This window comes from Pollachius pollachius (genome assembly GCF_949987615.1).
Source record: "Pollachius pollachius genome assembly, chromosome: 2".
Lineage (NCBI taxonomy): Eukaryota > Metazoa > Chordata > Actinopteri > Gadiformes > Gadidae > Pollachius > Pollachius pollachius.
In genome coordinates this window covers 10,678,440-10,696,975 of record NC_136935.1, presented here as the reverse complement: position 1 = coordinate 10,696,975, position 18,536 = coordinate 10,678,440, and the positions used below count along the sequence as shown (strand labels likewise).

The 18,536-nt window shown below is 43.0% G+C and overlaps 1 protein-coding gene across 2 annotated transcripts in view; it reads right to left on the bottom strand.

The window, feature by feature from the left end:
* Positions 1 to 18,536, bottom strand: part of kcnma1a (potassium large conductance calcium-activated channel, subfamily M, alpha member 1a) — a gene marked incomplete at both ends in the record, with an annotated part of 141,117 nt that overhangs the window by 34,773 nt on the left and 87,808 nt on the right. For both annotated transcript variants that reach the window (XM_079729764.1, XM_079729765.1), the window contains 9 exons: positions 6,982 to 7,058; positions 7,182 to 7,268; positions 11,561 to 11,638; positions 11,912 to 12,021; positions 12,670 to 12,825; positions 13,578 to 13,647; positions 13,743 to 13,825; positions 14,571 to 14,676; positions 14,871 to 14,981. In XM_079729764.1, the coding sequence (XP_079585890.1) occupies positions 6,982 to 7,058; positions 7,182 to 7,268; positions 11,561 to 11,638; positions 11,912 to 12,021; positions 12,670 to 12,825; positions 13,578 to 13,647; positions 13,743 to 13,825; positions 14,571 to 14,676; positions 14,871 to 14,981 (878 nt within the window). The remainder of the gene's footprint in view (positions 1 to 6,981; positions 7,059 to 7,181; positions 7,269 to 11,560; positions 11,639 to 11,911; positions 12,022 to 12,669; positions 12,826 to 13,577; positions 13,648 to 13,742; positions 13,826 to 14,570; positions 14,677 to 14,870; positions 14,982 to 18,536) is intronic.

The following is an 18,536-nucleotide window of genomic DNA, read 5'->3' as shown; positions in this document are numbered from 1 at the left end:
CCTGCAGGGGGTTGAGGGGGTGGGGTGAGGGGTAAGGAGGGGATCAGCAAGCATGTAATGGGCGGTAATTGGTACCGAGGGATATCAGCACCGATCCCAAACTACTAGGAGAGAACGAGGGAGAGGGAGAGAGTGGTAGAGAGAGGTAGAGAGAGAGGGAGAGAGAGAGCAGCCTAGCCAAAGCGATCAAGCCACGTTTGACACTAATCCGGGCTGAGCCGTCGGACGGTGGGAGAATGTGGAAGAGGAAATCAGATCTGCACGTCTGATTCCAGCCACTGTGATAGCCGGTGCCTGCTGCTGCCATGTCTAATTGACAGACAATTTAGTATTTCCACGTCCACTCTCGTCAAACGAAGAGGAAAAGTGGGTGAGAAGGAGGAGGATTTACTTTTTACCTGACCTTTTTCATTTTATCGTGCCAAATGCCTTTTTTCCCTCTAGTCTTTACTTAAGGTTTCACATCTCGTCGATCTTCTGCTCTGGTTTTAACTACAGTGGGAGGATTCCACTCTTCCTGCTTCCCACAGCTCTCCTCTTCTTCCCTTTTCTATCGCACCTTACCCCCCTCTCCCTCTCTCTCACTCTCATGCTTTCTTCGTCTCTGCTGATCCATCTCACTCTGTCTTTCTCTCTCTATCCCTCTCTCTCCTTTAACCAGCACAACTTTTCTGGGCAAGCACTAAAGTTGTGGTTAACGTTTTTTGTTTGACTGTTGGAATAAAAAACTGCTTTGCTGATTTACAATTGTATCTGAAAAACCAATAAGGGTTGATTCGCTTGGCATTTTCTGCCGAACGTAATAGAACGGTTTTAAAACAGAGACAAAAAAGTCTGATTGTACGGTATTTGGTGTGATCTACCTAAATAATATGCTATCTTTCACGGTAATTGTTTGCATATGAATAGATTTTTTGTCATTGTAATAGCTTGAATATTTATGGGGCTTGGAAGAGCGCTAGACAATTAAAATATTCATAATCCATTTTTTGAATTGTAACATGGTGATCTCCAGGATAAAAAATAAATAATTGACTTACTTGTTCAGTCATGTAAATAATGTAAATTAAAAGCCCAAAATAATATTTAAATGTAAAAAAGGAATAAGATAAAATAAAATGGAGGTTCCTCAAAATTCTACAAACATTCTATAAAAAAACATTCTATAAAAAAATTATTAACGTTTTTAAGACACCATCACAACACCATTAGAGACATTAGCATTATAGCACTAGTCACCAAACTGCTGGACTGACACGGCATGCAGTAGCTAACAGCTAACAGCTAAAGTAGAGCCACACCACAGCAAAAAACTCATACAACCACGACAAAAGTCACTCTAGGAAGAATGGAAAATGAGAGCAGAAATAAACTGAAGGAAATTTTCATCAAACGCTGACCGCAAACATAATACAGAAAAAGCGATGTACCAAGTGAGAGGCAAAAAAAATTTATCTAAATAAACACTTGATAAGTGTTTAATTTATATCTATATATACATATATATATAGATATATCTCATATATATGATTGTTCAAATGCTCAAACGTAGTGCTGTTGAAAACAGCCACAGATGGACAGAGAGAAATATAGAGATAGACCGAGAAATAGATAAATACATACATATATGTAAGCCACGAAAATATGAAAATATGAACTATGCACACTGCATTGATAGCAACACATACGTACACTACACAAGGACGCACACACTCGCAACCACACACACACACACACAAACACACAGACACACACACATCACATGGAACATGGACACACACACACACACACACACACACACACACACACCACAACCATCGCATGGAACATGGAGACACACACACACACACACACACACACACACACACACACACACCACAATCATCGCATGGAACATGGACACACGCACACACACACGTTCACACACGCACACACACACCATCGACACGTAACGTCATGACACACACAGCATGTTTTTTTGGGGAAAAAAGGGGGGGTGGGGGTGGGGGTGGGCGGTGTAAACTTACAGGCACGTAAGGTGGTTGCGCAATCATGAACAGAGACAGAGGAAAGGGGGTAGGCCCGCTGCAGGCTGTCCGCGTTACTATGTACACTGCCTGACATGCACGAGCACTCGGTCGCTGAGCGGCCGCAATCAAAACAACATGCCAGTTTCATTCGCTTGCAGATGGACATCTTGGCTACGTGGTCGGATCAGGCGGAGGTGGTGGAGGAGGAGGAGGAGGAGGAGGAGGAGGAGGAGGAGGTGGTGGTGGTGGTAGTGGTGGGGGGGGTGGGGGTGAGAGGAGAAGGAGGAGAAGCAGCAGGTTAATGGCATAGAGGAGAAAATAAGGGACATCCTGGAATCGGGGGGGGGGGTAGAGACAGGTCATTTCAGCATTAAAAAGGAGGAGTAAAGCCAGCGTCACCACCATCGTCCGCCTGCCTGCCTGTCTGTCTGTCTGCCTGCAGCCACAGACATGGATCTCTTGTCAAGAAACCAGCGTGGTGTTCGTAGCAAATAGGGAACTGCCTCAATCTGTATAGATGTTTACTGTATATTTAATTTTAGTCGATGCTTTCAGCAGTCATTCCTTGCTCATATGTGTATCATTATTAAGTTGCAGAACTAGAAAATATTTACTTATGATCGTATTATCCACTGATATGTGTGTATTTTTGTTGTGTTGTTAACGCTGGATTCTATTGACAGAAAGAGATCTGTGTGCGACTGCAGCTCAATGCAACAGGATGTCAAGAGGTCAAACTATGACAGAGGGGGGAGACGGGAGTAAAAGGTTGGAGAGGGACAAGGGCGGGAAAGGAAGGGGAGAGATGGATAGCATTCAGAAGGCATGGGGGAGGGGCAGTGGGAGGGCAATGTCTTCAGCAGCAAACAGAATATTCAATACATCTTGTACATCCTTTATGTATCCGGTGGTTTAACGATGCGGATAACGTACCTGTGTCCCATCATGCAGCTGTGTTAGCAGACCTCTCCAATAGCATCCCACTACACTACTTGCTGTGGCCGAATCATGCTGGGATCGAACCTGCGGCTTCCACACACACCCCTCCCCCCTTGGCAAGGGGGTGTGTGTCGTTGTGTGTGTGTGTGTGTGTGTGTGTGTGTGTGTGTGTGTGTGTGTGTGTGTGTGTGTGTGTGTGTGTGTTGACACAATTTTAGTCCTCAGGACTTTGTTTAGAGGGACTGAAATATATACAGTATATGTGTGTTTTTGTGTCTGTGTGTGTGTGTTTTTGTGTGTGTTTTTGTGTGTGTGTGTGTGTGTGTGTATTTGTTTGTGTGTTTGTGTGGCCCTGGCCCCAGGGGGAGTGGGGGTGAAAGACACAGAGAACAGCCTCTCTAGAGTGCTGGGACTCTAGGTACGGCCACAGGGCCCCTGTTCCCATCCGACACGCACACCTTCTCTCTGGCAGGGTGCAAGCGCACAATGTGCAATTTGACTACTCTTTTAGGACGATTCAATATTTGGAGAATAAAATTTAAATTGTATTAGCATTATCTTTTTAAATGTCTACAACACGTCTCGGGGAAAATAAGGTTCGAACCCGGCACCTCTCGGCGGGGAATCAAACACATGCCCCTTGTCTATCCGACGCTCCACCCACATGCTTTACACAGAGAGACAGCCGCATCGCTGGAGGACAGCGTTGTGAGCGGTCAACTGCCGGGGTCTGTATGTTAAAAGAAAGTTTTATAAGGAGAGAATGGTGTGGGGGTCATAGAGTGGGAGTCATACACCAAAAAGGCCCCGGGAGGAAAACAGGGTTGTTATTGTACGACGTGCAGAAAAAAACAACAGCCATGTTAGAATCTCAAGGAGCATGCAATGGAAGGTGCATTTTTTTTTTCTTTGTTCTCCCTTTGCAGGGAAAGGAGGTGCAGACAGATGAGATGTTGAGTGCGTGTATTGGTGCTACTGGTACATGCTGAGATGTAGTCACGACTCACAGAGGATGGGGCTGCTGACACACTCATGTTTACAACACGTATCCACGCACGTTTGAGGTGGTGGCAAAGAACAGACACAGAGAGACACACACACAAACACATACACACACACACACACACACACAAATACACACGTATACACATATACAAGTACACGCAAATACAATGATGGTAAACTTGTGTGGCCTCACAAACAACAAAACGATGTGTACATTTCTGGGGGAAGGTCCATGATAGGACGTCCTTTAAGAGAAGGATTCAACATGAGAGAAGCCCTGATTGACAGTATGTGTAGGTCTTATTTTATGGTGCGCTACCCTAATCCACCATCCTACAACATACTAAATCCGACCAATAGGGGCACCATGTTGAATGTCCCAAAAATGAGCACGACAACTACTGTAAACCCTTCGGAAATCAACGGTTATCCTATTCAGCAAGAGTGCAAGGTGAAATGATTACTGCACACCACCAGTGTACATTCATCCTATCTTATACGTGTTGGAAATGTAGAATCAACTTTGTACCTTGTTTCCTGAAAGACAAACTTTAGCACAGCGGAAATGCAGGGGCTATATAACAAACATCAACAATTGCTAAATAAGTAACAATATAAGTAGAAGTAATAGTGTTTTTTTCAAATGTAACATTACAGCACAAAAAATCTCACATACAAACAAACACACAGCTGAACATTTACATTCTTGCTGAATAGTCATAAGAGAACCTCAATGTCGTCGACAGACTGACTCTGGCACGGTACCGCCATCTAGTGGCCATTCATGACTGTATACGACAATACTGAGAATATGGCTTGTAAAATTTTAGTGGAAAATATGGAGCTCTATAGACTGTCAGAATTGAAAGTCAGGGGAGCCACAGTATTTTAATCACGAAAGCCACTGATGCTCTCTGGAAACCTAACAGGAGCAGAGAGAGGAACCAGAGTTTTGTAAACTGGGCCCGAAATCAGAAGGCAAGATGAACCAGATTGCTTTGATTACATTTTGGCGTGCTAGTTCCTTGGCAAAATAAAAAAACATCACTTTCCACTCTCTGTATACGCACGGCGACAGATCACATCCAACAGATTTAGGATTTAAATCTCACCGCTCCTTGTTTATCTACTCTGCAGTTTTAAGGCTTAGCTCAGCTGTCTCCTTGGAACTTGACTCAAAAGACCAACATAAAAATGGATTGACTTTCCAGCCTTTTTCCCCCTATCTTAACAGTCGCTCCTCTGCAAGGCTTAGGACTTAACAACAGGTAATAACACAACACGGCGAAGGGGATTGGGTTTCATACGCTTCTGCTATTACATGAGCTCGCCCTCAAACGGAGAGGAGGAACACTTGGGTTCACGCACTTCTCACTGGATGAAATCACTTTGTGTTTGTCATTTCAAATCACGTCAACTGTCGGAGTCGCTGAAACTGTGGGTCGGATTTGTTCTGCTTTCGTTTTTTGTTTTGTTTTGGGGTTTGGTTGGTCTGGTCTGAGAACAGTGTAGGGATGAAACGCAGGGGTAAAGGGATGCAGAAGCTACACTGGTGCATGCAACACAGATACAGTAGAGTACTGTAGGCTAGAGAGCGAGAGAGAGAGAGAGAGACATAGAGACGGACAGACAGACACAGAGAGAGACAGAGAGAGCGAAAGAGAGAGAAACACTTGCACTGCACTCTGGGTAATTGGACACCTGCTTTCTTTTTACTCACAATAAATCACTACCAGTACAAGTGTTGTTTTCCAACGGCAGCAGGGCAGGAAATACATCAACAGTGTCAATGATCGTACACGGAGAAATGAACCAAAGAAATGAAAGAACAGGAAGGGATGGAAAATAAAAGAACAGAAAAAAGGAAAGGAAAGAAAGAAAACACAGGGAAAGAACAGGAGACAAAAAAATTGCAGGAAAGGATCAATCATCTACATGGCAAGAATTGTATCCAAAATGAACACATAAAAATACAAACATGAGAAATGACAGAATTAAAAAGGCAACTAATCAAGTGATTCCATCATCTAATTAATACACTATCATTATTTAAGGTTTATCTACATGACATTATTATTTAATTTGTTTGACAAAGAATTGGTAGGTTTCAGTAATAGCTTCTTTTCCATTGTTATTTTGGCTGATGACATTTCTCAGAATACAGAGGAATATTCAAAAAGGACTAACATGATCTGACAAATGACTCCTCTAAGTAGGTCAGGAAGTATTCACAAAATGCATGCAGACCAAGGCTAAATATTGAAGACCATTGTACTAACATGGCTTGCATAGAGGCCATCATTTACTATTTAACAGAGGGAACACATTTTCAGTTTACCATTTTAGGTTAATGAACTATTCATGAGGTCTAAAAAGCTCAAATCAATTAAGTGACTAACTGTGGTGGGGTGACATCTGTAAGAGAGAGAGCAGTTCTGTGTCTGATGGCTTTTAGATGTTAATGTTATATCCTTCAAGCCATCAAACTTTAAACTACTTTTCCATTGTCTTTTTTTTGCTTATAAATTATTCTGACTTGCTATATTTATGGATTTTATTTTTATTTGTTGTTAGTTTTTGGTTCTCTTTCTCAGAAGTATATTTAGATGAATGTATTAGAAAACACATTTAATAGGGTTATTTAACTTTTGAAATGGGCTAATCTAAAACAATTATTACAATTGAAATAAAAACGTAACCAAACCTCAAATTATATCTCAAGGAGTTGGGAATGCATCCACAATCAATTTTTATATATAAATAAATAAATAAATATATATATATTTATATATATAAATTGATTGTATTAACACATTATATATGTGTTAATTTGATGTTCAAACCCAAACTAAACAAATCAGTTTCCTCTCACAGTTAGCGGTATAAAATTGTATTCTAATCATGCATCCTAAAATTGAATGAGATACAAGTGAGCGTGAGGGAGGAGAGGGGTACTAATATAGTGATAAATATGCTTTGTATTTATCATCAATAAAGGAATACTCACGTCGTTTGCAGCCACATTTTTTAATTCGTTTTGCGTCAGTGATGTCGTCATGGCAAGCTTTGCAGTAGAAAAATGCCCTGGATAAACAACAATCATTACCTCTAAGTCTACCTCGTAGGTCTACTATAATTTATTTATATTGCGTCATTTGGCGGATGCATTTATCCAAAGTAACATAGACATTTATTTTTTTCAGTTACCTCTTTACTTCTTTGGCATCGCTAGCAATAAAGAACCCCAGAGTTCCTTCCTGTAGTTTGACGTGGTTTCCTGGGTTGATGAGGATGCTGGGAAACCATAAAAATAAACAAAAACAACAAACACAAATTTGCTGATTATTGCTCTGGCCAGGTTCCAATTTACACTCGCACAGTGCTAATCAAGAGGAATGGTACACACACACACTTTTAGGGTGTTCTGATTGGAGGACAGTTCTGATGGTTTTGGAATGGATGGCTTAATTTGAGCAAGTTTTTTTTTTTTTTTTAAGTTTAAGAAATTGTAAAATCAATAGTATTAAAAATGTGGTGCTGTCTGCGGCTACTCAAAGAAAAAGCTAACCGACTCTGACTTTTGGTCACTGACGCTCATCATTCCAACAAAATAAAAAGAACAGCACGGCTGTTCATTTTCAATTTGAATTCTCATGGTTGTGGTTGTCTTGGCATAACAGCAGTGAAGCATGAAGAGTAGTTGAGGAAGAAGAGGAGGAGGATGATCGAAGAAGGGCAAAACATGGAGGAAGAGGAGGAGGAAGAAGAAGAGGGATTGGGGGTAAACAAAGCAGGGAGAGAAATAATTCAAGAGTATTGCGGTCGGATGAAGTGGTGTGTTAACGATCGATTCGTCGATATATATCGATTTGTACGGTCACTTAGACTAACCATGTTTAGGGTGTTGCAGTTGGCGGGGGTCACAGACAGGACTGTATCAGTGGTCGGAGGATATGAGAGTTGTCACCATGACAGTTCTACTGATGGTGGAGAATGCAAGGGAATGAACAGCCCTCGACCTAGCGCCTGAGCATACACTGTACTGGGGCGAACTGTAAAATCAGTTTGTATCAGATTATATATTTCTGATGGCGTGTCAAAAAAACATAAGCTACTGCAAAAGCCACTGAAAGTCTGAACAGTATGTGGGGCGACCCCCAACCTACTCTGTCCAATGAAACCGAATGTACACAACAACAAAAAAAATGGTGGCAGTGATGACTGCTCCGCGTTAATTTCTTTCACATTAAAAGCGGGATTGGTTGCTTACTTTCAACAAATCAAAACTGTTGGAACTGGCTGTATCATTCCCCATTAATTAGACTAATGACAAGATTCATGAGACACACAAACAAACATCATCAATGAAGTTAGTGTGAACTAGGGAGACTAGGACACACTGAAATCCACACATATGCTAACAGGTTACACTACCAAAGTCCAGAAGCCCATTAGAAAGAGAAGAGCATGGCCAGTTTTTTCTTTAAAGTATCTGATTCTACAACCTTCGTAATGCGTGCCATACAACTTTAATCTACTATAATATACTTGTAAGTTGCTTTGGATAAAAGATGATGAGACTAAATGTAATTTGGATGCTTTGCAGAGAAGTTGTGGTAGAGGTGGTTTTGCCCCACAATTGGCTGGCTTTCCGTTTTGTGGCAAATTATAATTTTGTTGTAAATACAGTGTTTTACTAGTAGAGATAATTTGATTTCTGTTAGTATTTTTGGTTGTTCTTGTTTTTATTTCGACCTCTAATGTTGGTGTCTATATGTTAACATCCCCTTTCTTTTAAGGTTAAGGTAACGTTTAAGGAATCCTAAAAGCCTCTCTTTCTTTCCACTGGGCTCCCAAAAACCTTTTGTTAAGTAAGTACAACATTCCGGGAGCAATTGAATTAACGATCTGCAATGTAATATCTCAAAGAGGTAATTGTGCATTCATTAATTATCTCTAACCGCTGGAAATTAATTCAATGGCTCCCAAAATCAAAAAACAAGACTTGTGCATTTCACTCTGCATGCCTTTCAAAGAAAACTAAACCAATTGTAAAAGAAACATCACAAGGAGACAAAACATTGCTGCCCAAATCTGAGATTTCCGCTGTCTCTGCAATAAACGCAGTCGTTGTTTTAAACAGCGTTCCGTTCAACTGGCCAAAAATAAAACCCACCACGGCCGAAAGTAAAAAACTCATAATTTGAGCAACAAAAAGGCAAGCGCGGAGCAGCTGCTGTGGCGTGCTCACAGCATGCGGTGACCCGGTACAGTGACCCCGTACAGTGACCCCGTACAGTGACCCCGTACAGTGACCCGGTACAGTGACCCGGTACAGTGACCCCGTACAGTGACCCGGTACAGTGACCCCGTACAGTGACCCGGTACAGTGACCCGGTACAGTGACCCGGTACAGTGACCCGGTACAGTGACCCGGTACAGTGACCCTGTACAGTGACCCGGTACAGTGACCCCGTACAGTGACCCCGTACAGTGACCCCGTACAGTGACCCCGTACAGTGACCCCGTACAGTGACCCGGTACAGTGACCCGGTACAGTGACCCGGACAGAGACGCGCTGGCCAGGCAGACAGACAGGAAGTGGAAGCGGCGAGAGGGAGAGAGGAACAGGTACGTGGATGCAGACGGTTGCAGTAACTTCTGTGCAGTTGGACTGTTTCTCAAACACCAAACTGACAGGAAGTGACCTCAAAGGGGGGACATCTACTCCAGAGACGTGTGATGGGCGGTGGTGGGGGAGATAGATAATGCACTCTTGCACTTGAACGCGCACTTGCACACACACATACGCACAAGCACGCGGGCGCACACACACACACACACACACCCACACACACATGAATGACGTAGAAAGGTGATGAGATGCAGGGACGAAATGTGCTACACGTAAAGATGTACATGAATATAGATGGAGGCCTTTTTGTAAAGATAAATGTGGCCACGGTTGTTGGGTTTCATTTTGGATAAATATTGAACTATCCAAAGTTTGTCCTCATGCCTTTTCTGAGGACAAACGGGAGGCATGGTGGTAACATTAGTTTGTATCACCCAATCAAAAAGGCATGCCGATGTTATGCATGGCAGACGTTACATCCAATTATCTGATCTGTAGTCACCCAAATTACATTAATTGTTTAGTTTTTTAGTGTCAACAGATAAGAACCATAAGAAGAGAAATAATGAGGGAAACAAGGAGAGGAGAACTTAAAGCCACGTGAAACATAGAGATTACCGAAATAAAAAAAAAGCCGGATAGAGAACAAAAGTAAAATTCAGTTTGCAGTGGGAGGGAGATAATATGGCGGGGGTGTGGCAGTGGACCTCTGTACGTCGACAACAGGGAGACGAACAAACTGCACATCTACAAAGCAACGTTCACTATTCTCTCTCTGCCTGCAAAGAAGTTAGTGCTTTGCTTTTCGCACAACGGGACACCATGAAGAAGTTAGCAAACACAATCAGACTCCTGTTCATTTAGATAGAATGGAAGGAGGGGTGTGGGGAGGGGGAGGAGGGCAGTGGGGGGAGGGGACCAGGGCCGGGGGATTCCCAAAGCCAGAAGCCTTAAAGTGATGAAGAAGGGGTTCAGAGGTTTGGCAGTGACATAGAGGGTAGAGAGGGCATACCGCTTTCGGCTTCTGCAAATGACAAGACACAAGAATCTCAAATGAAACACAAGTCATTGACACAGAACAAGAGAATATCATGCACGGTCATTGATATTCTCTCCTTGTGTAATGTGGTGTGTGTAGCTTCTGCTGAGCTAATGTGATATTGAGTTGTGTTGTGCAGCTCCATACACCTTGAAATTTAATGATAGTCATAGAGTTAAATCTAGTTCTGGCTTCCTTCGTCAATCAGACAAAGTTAATGGCACTGAGAATAGTGGCACTATATGTTACGGGAAAAAAAAGATACAGCGAAGATAAAAACTAATGCTAATGTACAAGTTAATAACATGGATGTGTATGTTTATATTTCATATATTCTACTTTCAGTGAATTACACTGAATTCAAAAGAGCTGGTTTGGCCAAGTGTGGAAATGTACTGTGGTGGGATATTTAAGGAAGCAAAAACAAATAAAACATAGTTTGTATCGAGTGCCATAAGCCTATATCAACTACGCCTGAATGGATGTGTAAATACATAATGAGTGAAATATACAAGCAACAGGTATAGAATGGACACGTGTGACTTTAAATAATCCTTGTTGAACAGGTTATTTATCATGAAAATCATGTTATTGTTAGTGTTTGTCACGGATTATGGATGATGTTAGAGTTACAATGCTTCATGTTGTTGTCACCTGACCACAACATATACACATAAAGTTGTCTTTGTATCCTTTGTCACTTTTGGTTGAGGATGGCATATGAACACTGCATTAGTGCATGAGACCAAACTCAAACCAAATCGAGACAATAACTTTAAACATACGGGTAAAACCAAAGATTGTGTGCTACAAGGGAACACACTGATAAGGGTTTGGCAAAAAAGTAAAGGGAAGGAGACAAAATAAATAAAATAATATAACCATAGTAAGACATTCATAATCATGGTCCACCAAACAAACCTGCTCTCTCGCTGCTCCGACTTGTATTCGATGGCAATTAGCAACAGCTTCAGCTTCACATAACAAAGTCTGCAAGAGAAACACAGAGAGGAAGTCATCGGTCAGTGAAGTGTATAACTCAAATTCGGACAAAATCGTCACTCACTTTTCCCAGATCCCTATCATCGCCTTTCAGGCACAACTACTTGCATTTTGCTCAAGGATGCCTACTACAGACTGTGCATATCAGGGTATGATCCCAGAACCTTACGATCAATTTTATACTTCGACGTAGACACGCTGGGTCCTCACAACCGAACGACAGGCGACCTTTCACCTCAACACAAGCGGAGGGGTACTTACTCACAGACTGTAGGGAAGGACAAGCCCACGAAGGCATTGGACAGATACTCGGTGTACATCTCATTGGCGACTCCTTCCAGGTAATACTTCTGCCATGTGTCTTCTTCAATCTGGAGCCAGAAAGGATCATATGTGAGAGTGAACATGCAACCTGAGGACTTCAAACACCAGAGACTTGAGGGAGGTGGGGGGGTCGCGATGGAGGGGGGGGAGTGTGGATCAATGCGGCCAGCAGATGTTTGGCCCCGCCACCAGGGGCCCTGGTCCTTAGAAAGAGATTCATCCTCTTGAGGACATGAGAACCTGTTCTCCTGTACAAGATACACCTCTTTATTATCACCAGGGAAGCATCAGGGAATACTGAGCAGATTCAATGTCTGAGAAATGTCAGATTTATTGCGCCATTTTCCTTATTTATGTTTTTTATAGAGTGACAGATGGACAGATAGAAAAAAAAATGCTTGGAAAGACTCGTTCGGCTCCAGCGGAACAGAGCTGTCAAAGTTTTGCATTATATGTACCACTTGTCCTATGATAAAGCTTTTCCATCTGACTGAAACCAGACTAGATCAAAAACCAGATTTACCAAGTGCCTGTATGAAGCATGAAAAAAATGCTCTGAGAACAAAAAAAAGGAATATATATATACACGACTACCATATGTAAATAAATCGACTCCTGTAACGAGTACTTCGCCCCTGATCGTATCTACATATCGAACATACGGTGTACATTGGGAGCGGGAATTTGTGGTATACCTCGATGAAGGACCTCATAGAGAAGAGGTTGGCTAGCATGGTAGACAGGCCTTGGGCCAGACAACTCTGGGCTATGAAGCCTGCCTTCAGCTCAGCCAGACATATGGCATCATCACCCTCTCTCCAGTTCCAACTGGGGATGTTCAACAGATGGGCCTGCGCACGGAGACAGGAGACAGACAGAGGAGAGGGAAACCAGCAACAGCATCATGGTGGAAAGTTAATAAACAACCAACAGAAACAGGCCCCGGATCATTTTCGAACATGATGTCTAAATATCTGCTCTGATAATTGGATGTTAACTGTTGTTATGCGAACTAACAGGAAACACTTTCCTTAGAACAATGCTGCAACAGAATATAAAATAAAAAAGTTTCAATTTGAATAAGCAAACTTTGACATTATACTAAACATAACGTATAAGTGAGCTTTGGACTCACAGTAAGCTTTGGTGCTCTCTATAAATAATCGATTCATGGGAGGGATAATGTATATAAAGAAGTTGCTATGGTAACAGATTTAATGAAGGCGATACTGAAAGTTTGAAAGTGTTATGCTAATGACAATGAGACCATCGCAATATCCAGAAGGTATAATGTGTTACATTGACATAGAGAGAATCTGCAGCCCAAAATCACAATATTGGAGAGAAGCTTCTAGGGCCGTCTTCCTCCCCAGACTAGGAAGTTCAGGCGTTGCCAGGTTCAGGACACTGAACAAACACGAGCGCAATTTGCAAACTCACTGCTGTCCCTAAATCCTACACACTACACTTTTAAAGCCATGTTACAAAATGAAAACAAAACTGCTTTGCATGCAAGTAAATAAGTGCAAAATAACCATATCTATCATAGTAAGGTTGACAAAAGCGTTTATATATGAACATAGAAATCAATGATCAAATGTACCTTGTTATGGTATTGCAACATTTGTGTGATTATTCTGATTCTGGGATGATAGTTCTTGATCGAAATGACCCTGTAGATTGAGAGAAACATCGAGGAGGTTAGCGAAAAAGTGATTTTTGTTGGCAGATCCTAGTCTGTTTTTGTTCAATTCAGTGGATGTCATACCTCATTATGTTCGATGCATCCTCTGCATCTGGATCTGCACAGTATTTATTGGCTAGAATTAAGCAGGCATCTGCAGACTCGATCTATCCCAGAGAGCAAGAATAAACGGAGACAGACGCAGAATGCGAAACAGACATTTACAACTCTGACAGCTCATTGATTTCAACATCTTGACGTACATCATGGACATTTGCTATTGGCTTAGTTCTCAATCAAAACACATCATTTTGAGTTTGAACATTATGCATTTAATGCGAGTATGACAAACTATCGATCTGACAATATATCATAACAACGATGTTTAAGTAAACATCACAGCTGTCATGTTGTTTCGGTTGCCTTGGCCGTTACCGTTCCTATTTACTACCACTATTGTGGTCCTGGTTCAACAGGACGAGCAAGGCATTAACACTGCTGGGGTTGTTTAAGGTTGCCTATAGGTACAATGCAGACTTTGGAGCTCGAACCCAGTATGTTTCGGCCGGGTGCCGGATGATTTGTATTAATAGGTCAGCTAACTCACATACAGCCCAAAACAGCCTTATACAGCAATGATTACAATTATCTTGTACTATTTGTATCTACACATATACAGTATAGGAGGGATTCAATAATGGGATTTCAGGAATCCATCAAATAAGTTCAAGCACGCCACCTTGGTAGTTCTTGACCAAACATTGCAGAACAGCAAAGCGATCAGTTGTTATTATTCTAATTCTAACGGTAAAAAGGTACCAAGATGGTGGCTGGGAATGTGCGTGACATCACATGAAACCCTCCTATACATGCGGACCCCGGGATGGGTGTCTCAGACGTCTCTGAAGGTACCTTCACTCTTGCTAGATCATGAGGGTTGAGAACAGATCCCTGGTAGAACTCCACTTGGGTAAAGTGGCGTTTGAACAAGGCTTCCAGCTCAAGATTAGGGGAAATACTGTCACACAAGAGAGACAAGAAGCGGTCAGACGGTGAGCAGGGGCACGGCTATGTGTGTTCATATCCAGTTACACCACAGTACATGCACTCTGAATGTTGTATTTTTGAATTGTTGCGTTAGGGGTCGTAAATACGTTTGGACGGCTTGGGGGGGGGAGGGTTGTGAGGGGGGAGAGAGATTTGTGCACTTACTTATGGAGAAAAACAATTTCTACATTGACATCATCCCTGTCCTTGTGTAGGAAGTCTTTGAGGAAGTTGGAGACACTTTCGAGAGTAATATGACCACAGACCACAATATGCCTGTGAGAGGGAGGAAGAGGAGGATAATTCATCTTCGGCTGTCAACATCAATCCCACCAGAGTCTGGCGTGTGGCTTGAAGAAAATCACTCAGGGCACCCTAAAATCCAACTCACAGAAATAGCCTGAGAGAAACCTATTGACATGTCAAGAAAATGTCTTTACAAAGCAAATAAGTCATTCGGATATATCGTTTTTTTCCTTGCCTGTAAAAATAATTCCCCCTTCGATGTTATGAATGTGGTTATTCCGCACGACAAACGCAATCAAACACTCAGCTCAGAACCACTTTAGAAAACCTAAGATATAATCATACAACCCGCAGTGGTCGGATTCCTATCCGTTCTCAATATGAAAATTGTCCCCCCGGCCAAGACAAGGCCCACTCTTTTCGGAACGCTGAATGAATGTTGACAAAAGCATGTACATCAATATTCCCCCTGCCTTCAAACGGGACCTTACTGAAAGTTCCCAATGTGACTTTGGAGGCTTGCGGTTGACGTGGATTTGAAAGAAAGACTTCTGAGCCAATGACAGGTCTCTGGCCCGAGAGAGAGAGAGAGAGCAAGAGAGAGAGAGAGAGAGAGAGAGAGAGAGAGAGAGAGAGAGAGAGAGAGAGAGAGAGAGAGAGAGAGACGCGAATGAAGCACGAGGGGATGATTACACAGAGGAGATAATAATAAGAGGTTCGATTGGACCGAGGTTTGGCGGGGGGGGGGGGGGACGTTTTGTGTACTTTCTATCCCAGTTTGTCCTCTAGCTGCTCTAGGAACAGGTCCAAGGTCCTGCAGATAGCATCCATCACTTGATAGCTCAATAGTTTCCTCAGCTGAAGAAAGCCATTTGGGACGGATGGTCTGCTCCAGCCTCGAGTCTTTCCAACGGAAAGGGTTTCTCTAAATATCTCTTTGTCCCAAACACAGGGGGGAGATTTGTGTCGGATCTTTATTTGTATCACATGACATGATCGGGGGAAAACTTAATAAATGGGACCACTTCGAAAAAGTAGAATAGAAAGTAGGATATAGCATTTAAATCATACTTATCCAATGGATTTAGAGCATTTTTCACGCACCATTTGTTCTGTCGAAAGCTTAACATCCCCTACAGAGTAATAAGCCCAACGGCCAGATGAACTCAACATGCCCGGCACTGTTTAGCCCCAGCACTGACTCGAGATCCGTGTGGACATGCAGATGGCCGCATTATTCTCCCCTTGGAAGAGAGTTTTCAGGCAATCCTTAAATAATGATAACGATCATTCTCTCCACTGCCGTGCCAATGCGCTCCTTTCTAACCACTTTGAGTCCCTTCGTTTTACCAGGGACTTGGGAAATTCTGGCTGAGTCTCTCCTCCAAGCCTATGAGGTCATGACGGTGGATCACTCATTAACTCCGTAGCCATTGGGCAACTCTTGCTCTGATAGATCTCTCGCAGTCGCCAAAAAACCCAAGCTCTTATAAACACACGAGAAACTCGTCAAATTTTACAGGGACATTACTGTATCCTGAAACCATATGGTCCGCAGTAAAACGCTTTGGATTGGATTTATCGACGGACGACATGACAGACCAAGCATAGCACCACCCGTAAGAACCTCTTCCATCACCCCATCGTGCACCACAGAGACTGGGGTCGCTGCATCACAGAAAGTGTGGTCCCAAGGATGTCTCGCCAGGACTTCACCACGCAAGACTAAAAGGGGGAAAGTCTGCAACAGATGGAGGCCACCTCGGTGCATCAAGAGACACTAATGAGGAGCTTCAAGCGGTACGTCTTGGCCCTGGAAGCAGCGAGGAGACAGAGAGTACGGGGTGGTGGTGGAAGTGGTGGTGGTAGCGGCTGATGAGCTGACATGTCTGTTGAGGAGCCAGGAGAGCCGCTGGGCAGGAGGCTCCTCTCGTTTTCCAATGGATTAAACACTATTGTTCATGTTTTCCTACTCGCTGCTCCTCCTCGAAGTATAAAGTTAATGCAGATTTTCTTATTTTCGTCTGCATGTGTGGCATATAGTGTGGGAGGTCCCTGGGGTCAGCCTTTGGTGGGTGGACCTCGAAGTCGGACACGCAAAGCCCCCCGCAAAAGTTGACCCCGATACAGACACACACACACACACAGACACACAGACACACACACACACACACACACACACACACACACACACGCAAAGTACATAGAGCTCAACTCGGACATGACTGGGACACCCAAGTGGACGGCTCATCTGTGGAAGTCTCTCGTTTCCACCTCATTAATGATGCTATGATTCATATTTATTATGAATTAAGAGACTGTAAGGCTTTCATTATGTATCTGTAAATCTTCAGGAGGAAAATAAATTTCAGGGAGTCTGCGTCAATGACATTTAATAGTGGTTGCGGCTGAGTGTATGATTATATCGCTGCGTGCGGAAAAGTAGAGTCCTCAATAGGATGGGGTCATGATGGAAACCATTGGCAGGATCAATGGTTGGATATGGTTAAATCCATTCCCCAGCAATAGCTTTCCAAGTTGTTTAAAAAAAAACCTTTTTCTTTATGGTAAAGCATAACCTTTAAATCTAACACACATCTCAAAACAAATCTACGGGGGGAAGATAAGATCAGACTACTACAGGATAAAGTAAACGACAAATCTAAACAGACATTTCAATCATATGCATCAAACATCACAACGGTTCATCACAGCAAGACATGCAACGATGCACAAACAAAAGCATGCAGTACAGAAACAGCAAACACCCATGATGTAATCAGAGAACACATCAGAACGACGGCTCAAACACCAGCCACACACAGTCACCCACAAAGCACTGCTGTAGTCCTCGTGTTCCTGCTTCCTCCATCTTGTAAAAAATCGTCTATCCTGATTAAGTTTAAGTGTTTGCGTGCAGTTGGGGCCTATAACCGTTGATAGATATGAAAGGGTTGTTGTTTCGGTGGGAAATTACCTGTAACTGGCGTCCCTGTTACAGAACAGTCCCTTTGAAACACAAACACGTCTCCTGAACTTGTCATTTATGTCATTTTGTGTCATTATCCTGAAGTATAAGCAAGCAGCGCATTAACAACTATTTTGCAGATTAGAGGCAATAATCATAACTCTTACGGAATTGTGTTTTTTTTCCGACGACGAACCTCTGTTCGTCGTCTCGATAGCTTAACAACCATACGCGCTCTCCACGCCTCAAACTGCTAGCACTTACAGTAGAGTACGGGGGGGGGGGCCACATCCAGGGGTATTTGTCAGGGTTCAACCAGCGTTGAATCCAGTTTGCCGTGCCAGCCCCCTTTTGTCTCAGTGGGGACCTAATGGAAACCGCGGAGCCGTAATGGAAACCACAGAGCCCTAAGTAGGGAGGGCGCCAACCGAGCAAAACGCTTGTCATTACGCTATCAGGGCCATGCGGTCGGGGAGCTCTGTCACGGGCTGTGAAGGGTGTACGCTACGCTGCACCGGGCGCTGTACACAACACGAGCATGAAAGCACGTTTCGGATCCAATGTGGATCCAATATGGATCCAACACAACTCCCTTCACTTCCCGCTGACCCTCAAGG